Genomic DNA, 12,337 nt, shown 5'->3' with positions numbered 1-12,337 from the left:
CGCACGCCCCCTCCCCACGCACGCCACCCAGGTGTCGCCCCTCGGTTCCCTTAGAGCCGCGCGCCAACTGCTTCCGGGTCGCCGCAGACGTCGTTTCCGTAGCAGTATGGCGGCCACGCAGGATGAGCGGCCGACGGGGAGCGGAGAGGGAGAGCGGTTGGATTTCCTGCGAGACCGGCACGTGCGGTTCTTCCAGCGCTGCCTCCAGGTTTTGCCTGAGCGCTACTCTTCGCTCGAGACCAGCAGGTAATCGGTAGCTCACAGTCAGCGGGGCCGACACGGGGCCCGGCCCCCCGAAAGACGCTGCGGAGCTTGGCGGCTTAGTGGGCGCCCGCAGAGGGCTGCGCCGCCGCCCACTGGGTACTGCCTCGCCTCCCGGGCCGTGGTGCGGTCCCCATTGCTCCCGCGAGCTAAGGCGAGAGGGCTGGGACGAGCTGGAAGTCGCGGGCTTTTGGAATCTTCAGGTTCCGCCCTTTTTCACTTCCCAAACATTTTTTCGTATCAACTCTGAGCTGCTTCCCCGAGCCTGTGAGTCACTTGGCCTCACTTCGGAGTATAAAAAGAGTATTTGTTATCGTATTTTAACTAATAATCTCCAGTGCTTCCCTTGCCTCCGTAAGGTCATTAACTCTTCATTGAATGTCTGTAAGGCGTTCAATGTATAGGAGCGGCAGAGAGCCTCTAAGGTTTCCGTAGATAAGAACTTTCCAGGATTATAAGTCTAAGGATTGGCGTACAAGGTGCAGTATTGGTTGGAGCAGCCTGTTAAAGTTTGATTTGCAGTAGTATTGTGAGTTAGGGTTGTCTGAGGACTGTGATCTGGCAGAGGCTAAGAAACTGAATTAGCCATTCAGAGTATAAGTCGGGATGAGAAGAACGAGAGGAGGAGGCGATCTTTGCTCTGCATTCCTGTATTTCAAAGTAAGATTCCAAAGATGCCTTGCACTGGCTTGGAAGAGAAGGCAGATTGGTTTTGCTCTGATCTCTTTCCGTGTTTTCTTAACTGAGCCTGGGGTTAAACGGTTTGACCCTTTCATGACTGGGTCAGTTTGGGAAGTTTTATAGATTACTTCTGCATACACGGTCAAGAAATATTATATAGGTGCTGGAGGACAGCTGAACAAGACACGCAGGCAGTTTCAATAGGGCTTTCAATAGGTTCCTAAACCAGATTTCTTTAGACTTTCCCTAATCACCCTTTCCAAAAGAGACTACTTCCAGTCACCACCTGAAATTATATATTGATTGATTGATTTAATATCTTTCACACAGGATTGTAGACTTCAGGAAGGCACAGTTTTTGTCTTTCTTGTTTACTTCTGTAACACCTGGACTGCTTCATCCGATTTGGTAGCCACATTTGGATATTTAAATTTGAATTAAAGTTAAATAAAACTTAAAAATCACTTCCTCTGTTTGCAGTAGCTACCACACTTCAAGTGCTCAGTCACCACATTGGCATGTGGTTTTTGTGTTTCAACATTTCCGTCATCTCAAAAAGTCCTGCTGGACAGCATTGCACTAGATCCTTGACTAATCTGGCCTAAAGGCAGGCAATAAGTACATAATTTTGTTCAGTAGTCATTCTGAGCTTAGCCCTGAAAGATGAGCAGATTTTTGCTAAAGAAGGAGTGAAGCATCATTTATATTCCTTTCTCCATCCATGTGCATTGACTGACTAGTAGAGCCTATGTTTTGACCTAAATTAAATTAGCATTTCCAAAACTCAGTCAATTGATTGGGATGTTTAGAAATATACTGGTAAATCACAGTTTATGATGATTAATTTTATGTGAATTTAAGGCATTTGAATGAAAAATGTCATCCTGTTTTGACTGTTGAACAGTTGAACTTTGCTTGTAGCTACCACAGGTCTGTGTTGCTTTTTCAAAATGCCACTCTGTTTGATCTCTTTAAAATTCAGCAAGGACAAAACCATATAGACTAATGTATATTGGCAGTAAACTCTAATCTTGCTCATAGCATAAGTAAAGCAGCAAAAATTATCTTATTAAACAATTAACTTCAATTGATTTAATAACCATATAATCTTAGAATTTACACCAGGCATTGTGTATTAGATAACAGATATGTAATATAATGTGCTAGTAAAGAAATATTAATTATATTCTTTTTATGCTTCATGTTTGTTACCTAATCACTTTGGATTTTTTTAATGGCTCAGTTAATAACCACATTTAAGATACTCTGCACATACTGGTTTTTGTAGTGATTTTTTTAGCAGTTTTTCAGTATTTCTTGATTCAAACTTTTTACTCTCCTTAGTTCAGCATTAAATCCTTTTGTGGTGTATGTGATTCATAATTGACTTTAAGATGCTTGTGAAAGAAGCTTCAACTTTTTAAGCAAAGGTGCCCAGTCACAAAATTTTTACTTAAGATAAAACAGCGTGTTAACTAAGTCATAACTGTTAGCTGGTATTGTAGTTAAATTTCACAAGCATTTATTGAGGGGCTGCCATATGCCTGCGTATGAGGATATGGTGTAAAGCAGCAGTACCCGAGCTATTTGGCACCAGGGACCAGGTTCGTGGAAGACGATTTTCCGTGGACGGAGAGGAGTGGGGAGGGCGGTGCAGGATTCGAGCACATTACATTTATTGTGCAGTTTATTCCCATTATGATATCAGCTTCAACTCACATCATCAGGTGTTAGATCCTAGAGGTTGGGGACCCCTGGAACCTACGATTCAGGTATTCCTGTGTTCACTTCTTTTTACTGATAGATAGGAAGCAGCTGACTCCTGGGAAGGCTACTATTGAACTAGACATTTAGACTCTCATTTTCTGACACATCATTTTGGTAAAATCATTTCTCTCTCTCTTTTAGCCTGACCAATAGAATACTTTTATTTTTATTTTATTTTTCTAATAGTGGCTTTATGAAAATTAAAAGGTTCACTCAGGTTTTTCTTTTATCTTCTGAAAAGTGGTAGTTACTAGTTAACTCAGGTGAATATAGGCCTTGGATTGTGAGCTTTATCAGTGAGCAGGTTTCTTTTCATGAATGGTTTAGAGAGCTTTTTGGTTATGTGATATTGTTGTCATTTGTATTTGGGCAGTGGGCATTAAAATAGGTCTTTTTAAATTGAGAAGCAAAATATTGACCATAGTCTGTTATTTTTACAGATCCAGCTCTTCTAGAAGGGTTTAGACAATTTGTTTTGTTTCTAAGACATTTACAAAGTCTTTCTATTCTGGTGTCCTCCATATCCCCTGTGTATCCTGTGATGTCACCACTTAGCCACCTACAAACTTCTTTGTCCTTTGGTTCCCTCCCTTATCTGAAGTATATCACAGTCTGACAGTGTGTCTCTCAATCAGTGATAATGGGGTGCTTATAAAAAGACATATACCTGAGGCCCCTCCCCAGATCTGCTTCGTCGGACTTTCTTATGGGCTTGGGAGTCTAGCAGCATAGTAAGCATCCCAGGTGGCTCTCATGCCCACTAAAATTTGAGACAGTTTGCCTAATAGAAGAAAGAAGAGTACAAACAGGTGGTTACAGCAGTGCGCCCCAGCTCTAACGTGCATGTGACTCACCTGGGGGTCTTGTCAAAATGCAGATTCTCAGGGTGTAGGTCTGGGCGGGGTCTAAGATGCTGCGGTTGCAACAGGCTCCCAGGTGAGGCTGAGGCTGCCGACCCCTGCTGCCCCTCTGTGAGTTTGTTCACACAAAGGTTGTGATCGTCACAGGGCATTCTGGAAGCACCTGTGTAATTCCACCCAAAGAGAGGCTCAGAGAAGAGTCTAGTCTGAGGCTTCTTGGAAAAAGGTAACCCTGGAGCTAAATATTAAATGTGTTGAGTTTTCATGTAGGTGGGTGGATAATAGGCAAAAGGACGATAAAGACAATAAAGATAGATAGGCGAGTGTTGACCAGAGTGTCGTCAGTCAGTTCTCTTAATAGTGTTTCAAAATGTTAGGCAGGTATGGTCAGAATTTAGTATGGAGGGGTAGGTATGGACTTTGCCATGTCAAGAAACTGGGAACTAAATATCATGTGAGTGATGGGAAGTTGCCAAGCAGTGGGTCTTCTGGTTAGATAAGCATTTCAGAGTGATCGCTAGACTTTAGATAGGTTATTATATTAAGTGGGACAAGACCAGAACCAGAGTCATCAATAGTGACTGAAGCTGTTGCAGTCATCCAGGAGCCAGGTCCTGGGATAGCAGAAATAGGAATAGAAAGGAGAGGATGAAGAAGGAAGGAGGAATCCCAGAATTCTAGGGTTGAAACTGCCAACTAGAGAACAAGAGGCAGAAGGATATAGGTACTTCGTAATTTTCCCCACAAATTTAACCTGCTTAAGTTTAGGATGTTTGTCTTATTTATTTTTGTCATGACATCTAGTCTGTAGTGGCAAAGAATCTGACTGCAATGCGGGAGACCTGGGTTCAATCCTTGGGTTAGGAATATCCCCCTGGAGAAGGGAATAGCTACCCATTCCAGTATTCTGGCCTGGAGAATTTCATGGACTGTGTATATAGTCCATGGAGTCGCAGAGTCAGACATGAATTTCACTTCTAGTCTGTAGTGGATATTCAGTAAACATTTCTTATTAAAAATTAGTTTGCAGGAGAAGTTTTATTTTGCATGTTAATTCCAAAAATGTGTGACTGTTCTTGAAAATATTTATAGGCTGAGCTATTATAGTTATAGGCTATATATTTATAGCTATTATATTTGTAGGCTGAGCTATTATAGTTATAATAGCTAACTATTATAATTTGTAGTTATAAATTGACCAATATTGACTATAAATAGTCAATTTATAGGCCTATATTTCAGCGTAAAATATAGGCTGAAAATTACTGTTTCAAGATATTATGAATGAAGAATCAGCTTAAAATTCTGGAAATCACAAATCTTTCTACCATTCATTCATAATTATTTATTGGTGCTTCTATGTACTATGTATTTTAACTTCATGATTCTTTCTAATGTATACTACCAGACTCTCCATTTCCACTGTTAATTTTATCAGCAGTGGTGCTTCTGTTTCTTAATGTAACTGTTCTTTTATAATTAAGAGCTCTTCGGCAGCATGATTTTGGCCATGTTGTTGTCCTCACTAATTTGTGTCTGACTCTTTTGTGACCCCATGGACTCCTGCCTGCCAGGTGCCTCTGTCCATGGGGTTTCCCAGCAAGAGCACTGGAAGGGGTTGCCATTTCCTTCTCCGAGGGATCTTCCCCAACTCAGGGATCGAACCTGAGTCTCCTGCATTGGCAGGCAGGTTCTTTACCACTGAGCCACCAGGAAAGCCCTGGTTTGGCCATAGCCCCACCTTAGATCTAGCCAGGAATGCAGTCTATTGTTGAAGATGCTGGTAGATGTCAGTAAAGAAATTTGTACTATAAAGTAGCAGAGCAAGTGACCCAAAATTTGAGAATCTAGTCAACTCCCGTGAAAAGAAAGTGAAAGTCGCTCGGTCGTGTCCAACTCTTTGCGAACCTGTGGACTATATAGTCCATGAGATTCTCCAGGCCAGAATAATGGAGTAGGTAGCCTTTCCCTCCTCCAGGAGATCTTTCCCAACCCAGGGATCCAATCCAGATCTTCCAACATTGCAGGTGGATTCTTTACCAGCTGAGCCACAAGGGAAGCCCAAGAATACCGGAGTGGGTAGTCGATCCCTTGTCCAGCAGATCTTCCTGACCCAGGAATAGAACCAGGGTCTCCTGCATTGCAGGCGGATTCTTTACCAACTGAGTTATTAGGGAAGCCCTGATCCCTAACTCCCATAAGTGAGTGTTCCTGGTATACCCCAAATGATCGTTCACTTGCTCTGACCTGATGGTACAATACTCAGATAGTAGCATAGGAAAATCATATCACAGCTGATCCTTGAGCAACTTTGGGCTTGGGGCCCAGGGTGTGCAGTGGAATATCAGAGGTCAGGCTCTCCTTACCAGAGGTTCCACAACTTCAGATTGTGTGTAGTACACTGTAGTACGTATTTACTGGGAAAAAAATCAGCATATAAGTGGACCCAGGCAGTTCAAGCTTGTATTCAAGAGTCAAATTATAGTATGGCTAGAATTTTTTTCCCCCACTGCACAGAATGTTTTTCCTTTTTTCTTTTGGTTTTATTTAATTCTTACTTGTTTTGTGCTGTTTTCTAAGCCTGAAAACAGTTGTTCTTAAGTCTAAAAAATGTGAGGCCTTTTGGAAGCATCATTTAGTTCATGTCTCTTACCTGCAAATTGATCTGCTGGTGAAGGAACTTGATCAGGCTCAGGGGGAGTGGGGTGGAGATGTTACTTCTTCATCCATGTAAGATTAAACTTTTTATATGTAATGTTCAGAGTAGGAGAACGGGCAGGAAGACATGGCTTACTTTGGTTTTTCAGGCTACAGACTCAGAGTTCAATTCTGGGGGAAAGAAGAAAGGAAGAAAACAGACAGATGCACTCTGAAGAAGTAATAAAGTAAAAAGCACTTTGCTGGCCTCATCTTAGGAGCATGTACTGGCACAGTCACCCCTCTAGATGCCTGCACCAAGACAGGTTGCCTGATGGTCTCTACCCCAGGCACCATAAGACCTCACATTATTTCTCCCAGAGGCCCCCAGCCCAGAATTCCTTGTTATTCCCTAGGAATTATTTAATTATCTCGCTCTCAGAGTTTTAGGACTACTTGAGAACTCTAGTATGGTCCCCAAAAGAATATTTTCTTATTATCTTATCTTAGAGGAAGGCTGGATGTTTGCTCCAAAGGCTTCTTGGTTCTATTCTGCCAGCCACTGCTGGATGCTAAATTTGATAAACAGTCTTTTCACTATAGTGCTGTTAATCCTATAAACCTTAGTCTAAAGTGCTATGGGTTGAAAATGCTGGACTTTAAGAAGCCTTTAATAAGTATACAAGGTTTTAAAATAGTTTACCATCAGATGACTGATTTCCATACCATAGTACAAGTATAATTTTAAAAAAGACTCAGTTAACACTTGCATGCAGATAACCGTAAGACTTGAGGGCAGAGTTTCTAGACCTCAGCACTTTTGACATTTTGGTCCAGATAGTTCTTTTCTGAATGGTCCTGTCTTGTGCATCATAGCAGCGTACCCCACTGTACCAACTGGGTAGCAGGAGCACCCTTCTCTAGTGATGAGAACCAAACTGTCTTCAGAATGGCCGCTGGGGAGCAGTGTTGGCCCAGTGCACATCACTGTGCTTCTGTAAGCCTTGCTGCCCACTAGAGTCACCTGAGAAGCTCACTGCTTCCCATCCCCACTCACCCAAGCCCCAGGTGCCAGACCCTGCCTTCCGTCTAGGATTTCTGATTTCTTTGCTGTGTAGTGAGGTCTCGGCCTCCAGGTTTTGCTGCTGGTGTGGTGTTTGTCTTTACGCCGATTCCAGTTGCGCCATACTTGAGAAACACGCCTTTGACTCAGAGCCCCTCAGCAGTTTCTGTTGGTGATCCAGCACTGAAATCTGAAGTAAGTTACTTGAGTTTTTTGGATTTTATTATCTTGAGCTAGAAAACGAAAGAGATGGACTGGATGACTTCTGCTTTTAATTTAAAAAATAATACCTACTTATTTTTACAGCCCCTTGTTTACATTTTTCTGTAACATATTTTAGTAACGGGAAGATCATTGTTCTCTCAACGTCTTCACGTTGTCTCTCACTTACATCTCTCTTCATTTTGCTTAAAGACTCCGCCAGCAATGCGGGCTAGGCAGGATCAGTTCCTGGGTCAGGAAGATCCCCTGGAGGAGAGTACGGCAGCCCACTCCAGGAGCCTGGTGGGCTAGATAGTCCATGGGGTCACAAAGAGTTGGACACGACTGAAGTGACTGAGCACATAGTAATGATTTAATAAACTAAATTATTAGATGCCTTATTTTACCTGACTGTAGTCATTCACTTTATAGATTTCAGCAAAACTGAACCCAATGATAGCTCTCCAGGAGGGTTAGATGTAATATTGCAGGTCCTTTATTTGTTAGTTAATTCTGTAAATTATTTGACTGCATATCATGCACAAGGCAGACCTTATCTCATGAAACATAACTTTCATCAAGTGAAGTGACTTTCAAATGTGGGTACTGTTAGGTAGAAATTTTCCCCACGTCTAAAGCATTTGGTTTTAGAGAAGAGTGGTTGGGGTGGGGTGGTGGAGATTGCCAACCAGTGAAAAGGCCTGTAGTGTTAAGACGGTGAATGTTAGCGCTGTCCCTTCAGATCAGGAAATACCAATAGCAGTAGCTTCCATTTATTTAGTGCTTGCTTGTGAGCAGGTAAGCACAATAACTGTGTGAAGTACAATGATTTACAGGTAAGGAAGCTGACTTAGAAAAGACTTAGAAAGGGTTAGGTAACTTAACCACATTACAGATGGATGGAAATTGGCCAACCGAGGATTTGAAGCTAGCTCATTTGACTGCAGATCTGAGCTCTCAACTACTGCTTCCCACATAAAGGGGTTCTACTCCCCTTCATTTATTCCTGATCTTACTCAGATAAATCACCTCTCTAATTCAAGTGGATCTCAGTGACTTGTTGGAATTAAACTGAGATAATAATGAGAAATTTTCTAGGTCAGTGCCTGCTGCTGCTGCTAAGTCGCTTTAGTCGTGTCCGACTCTGTGGGACCCCATAGACGGCAGCCCACCAGACTCCTCTGTCCCTGGGATTCTCCAGGCAAGAACACTGGAGTGGGTTGCCATTTCCTTCTCCAGGTCAGTGCCTAATACATAATAATAATCTCTCAATGGGCTTCCCTTTTGGCTCAGCTGGTAAAGAATCCACCTGCAATGTGGGAGACCTGGGTTCAAGTCTGGGTTGGGAAGATCCCCTGGAGAAGGGATAAACTACCCACTCCAGTAGTCTGGCCTGGAGAAGTCCATGGACTGTATAGTCCATGGGTTCGCAAAGAGTCAGATGCAACTGAGTGGCTTTCACTTTCCACTTTCCAATCTCTAGATAATGTAAGTCTCCCAGAGTGTCTTCTTGAGTATACCAGTATCTCACTAGTTTTAATTTTTTGGTTGGAATTAAAGCTTTGGTTGGAATTAAATTGCTCTCTGATTTCTCCTCCTGTTATCTAATGGATGCCAGCCTTTTCAACCAGGGATTAGAGAGAGAATTATACCCTTTAAAAAAATGAGTGACTGTTTTTCCATTTCTCCTAAAATTAATAATACCATTCTAAATGCAGAGGAGAGAAGTTAATTATATATAGTGATTGCCTTAGTGCGTTAAGGCTTAATTTTCCCTTGGAATCTCTATAAAAGGTTATAGAATGCATGGAGTGGCTCTGCGAGAAGACTTTAGACCAGATAATTTGAAGTCCTAGTTTGTCAGTGTTAGTCATAGGAATTATTAGAATGTGGAAATGAGATAACCATGTTCAATCAGACAATACCATAGAATGCATCTCAACAGGAAAGGAACTATATATGTAACAAACTCTTCATGTAAAAAGCAGCCACTGCGGGGACCAGTTTTTATGTGAGAGTACGGGTTTAGCTTTCTGAGTTAGTGCACAATCTTGGAGGGGAAGGATTTTGCTTTAGAGTGTTCCATTTCTCAAAGACTGTTCATTTCTAGGAAATGGGAGTTACAATGCATTTGCATTTTTAGTGTTCCTTGTTCCCCCTTTTTTCGCAAGGGGTCACATTATTTATAAACAAATTTGAATAATGATAGATTTATTCTAACATCCTTAAAAATTAAGCACCAGGTATAAGCATAACTGCAGATGGTGACTGCAGCCATGAAATTAAAAGACGCTTGCTCCTTGGAAGGAAAGTTATGACCAACCTAGACAGCATGTTGAAAAGCAGAGACATTACTTTGCCAACAAAGGTCCTTCTAGTCAAAGCTATGGTTTTTCCAGTGGTCATGTATGGATATGAGAGCAGGACTATAAAGAAAGCTGAGCACTGAAGAATTGATGCTTTTGAACTGTGGTGTTGGAGAAAACTCTTGAGAGTCCCTTGGACTTCAAGGAGATCAAACCAGTCAATCCTAAAGGAAATCAGTCCTGAATATTCATTGGAAGGACTGATGCTGAAGCTGAAACTCCAATACTTTGGCCACCTTATGTGAAAAACTGACTCCTTGGCAAAGACCCTGATGCTGGGAAAGATTGAAGGCAGGAGGAGAAGGGGATGACAGAGGATGAAATGGTTGGATGGCATCATCAACTCAATGGACACGAGTTGAGTAAGCTCCGGGAGTGATGGACAGGGAAGCCTGGCGTGCTGCAGCCCATGGGGTGGCGAAGAGTCAGACATGACTGAGCAACTGAACTGATAAATTGCTCTTAGCGAATCAGTGAAAATTGAGATTTGTATATATTTTCCATCCTTTTGGCCTTATATATACTGACTAGGTGCATGGAATTCTTTCTCAATTCTACTTCTAGCCTTTAGGTTGCTCATAACCTGGCTTCAGTGAATTCATGTATACTTCAGATGAGTAGCATTGAGTTCTTAAGCCTTAAACATCCCTTTATTAGAAATTAAAACAAAGATTTGATTGATATTATTAAATTATAAAACTAAATTGGGTTTTTCTGTTTTCACAAGTTGGGGCTATCATTTAAATTATTGTAAAGTTAGAATGAGTTTATTATTTTTCTGAAACAGAAAGACTTCATTGGTTTGATAAGATGGAATTTTATATTTTTTTCTTTTTAGGTTGACTATTGCATTTTTCGCACTCTCTGGGCTGGATATGTTGGACTCCTTAGATGTGGTGAACAAGGATGATATAATAGAGTGGATTTACTCCCTGCAGGTCCTTCCCACAGAAGACAGTGAGTGAGTTTTTAGCATTTTATTTTTAGTGTGACTAGCTGTACCTAGCGTAACACGTGTGTTGGACTCGAAAATCTTCGTGTATTCACAAACCATTATCATATTGGGTTGGCTGAAAAGTTCGTTCGGGTTTTTCGTGACATCCTACAGAAAAACACGAACAAACTTTTCGGCCAACCCAGTATTTTGTTCATCTGCGTTTTCCTTGTAATACGACACTCCCTTTCTGTTTGAGCAAGGTGCTGACCAAGGTAGGCATCGTGCCTTGCGAAGACTGCTCAGAGGTTGAACGGGGATTCGCAGTTGTGCACCATCCTGCTGTGCACGTCCACCCTGACAGCTGCTGCTCGACGACTTGTATTCCACATTTATGTTTGGTTAGTTTTGTAGCATTCACTCTGTTTTTCATTCTCAGCCATTCTTTTTATCTCTTCACTGAAAAAAAACTCGCCATCAAAAGGTTTCATTCCAGCCTCTTAACCATTTCCCGCTAATGCTCCATTAGTGCTTCTTTAATGGTTTCTTAGAACTCCTGGTTACACTTCAGTCGTTTTCATGCTTCTTAAACTTGATGTATTTGATCAATTAGTTATCAGAATTCATAAATTACTGATCAGCTAAATACACACAAGTTTTATAAATTCTGTTGTTCACTCCATTAAGTTTAAAGAATCGAATACTGATTTAACTTACAAATGTTAGAAATGCTAACATTGAGTTGGATTAGATCAAGCCCAAATAAACTCCCAGAAAGTCACGTACTTCTTATGTATGATCACTGCTTACCTTTCTTTTATAAGTCAGCATTTATAATTTAATGATGTGGTTCATTGGTTGGAATAATCTCACCCAGGTAAGCTGTGGGGAAATAATAAACCAAAGCTTTATTTAGAAAGAAAGAGCTTTGATCTATTAGCAGATGCCATTGGACATAGTTTGAGCTTTCTACTTTATTATTCTTGAAGTTTGTAGTATTTGTTTATAATTTTAAAAAGTCTTTGCCTATTAATGAATTCTTGTTAAAAAATGATTAGGCAGTTTTAGATCTTTCAGAATTCTGATATAAATATCTAATCATTTTTCACCAATGACATGAAGCAGCATATGTGATATACTGAAGAGTATAGATTCTAACATCTTGCTGAGTAGTATTTATTGAATGTTCTGCTAAGAATACTCTGCTAAACTTGTACAGAGGGACTGTTGTAAACTATGAGATATGGTTCTCGTTCTCTAGGAGCTTGTGGCTAAGGTGAGGTTAATTTCTAGTCACCTGCAAAATGGAAGTAATTTGTATTTTCCTTTTTAATCAGAATTTTTTTTTTCACTAGTCTGAGTGAAAGTCTGAAATTTTTTAAAAAGTTAGATATTAATATTAAACAGATGTAAGGTAGTTTTGTTACAGATTATGTGTAATTTTTGTTTGTTTATTAACAGTGCATGTCCTAATTATAAATTGGTGTTTCCTAAATATATTTCACATAATACAGATAGGAAATTACACTGTGGTATATAGCAAAGCTATTCTATAGGAAGTTTTTGC

The 12,337-nt window shown here is 40.8% G+C and overlaps 1 protein-coding gene across 1 annotated transcript in view; it reads left to right on the top strand.

The window, feature by feature from the left end:
• The first annotated feature begins 81 nt into the window (after nucleotides 1–81).
• Nucleotides 82–12,337, top strand: part of PGGT1B (protein geranylgeranyltransferase type I subunit beta) — a 55,559-nt gene continuing 43,303 nt past the window's right edge. Inside the window, exons 1-2 of the mRNA XM_005890860.3 lie at nucleotides 82–246; nucleotides 10,675–10,793. Of these exons, the coding sequence (XP_005890922.1) occupies nucleotides 107–246; nucleotides 10,675–10,793 (259 nt within the window). The 5' untranslated portion in view covers nucleotides 82–106. The remainder of the gene's footprint in view (nucleotides 247–10,674; nucleotides 10,794–12,337) is intronic.

The sequence above is a fragment of the Bos mutus genome, chromosome 10, assembly GCF_027580195.1.
Source record: "Bos mutus isolate GX-2022 chromosome 10, NWIPB_WYAK_1.1, whole genome shotgun sequence".
NCBI classification, from domain to species: Eukaryota; Metazoa; Chordata; class Mammalia; order Artiodactyla; family Bovidae; genus Bos; species Bos mutus.
This window is presented reverse-complemented; position numbering and strand designations above follow the sequence as displayed.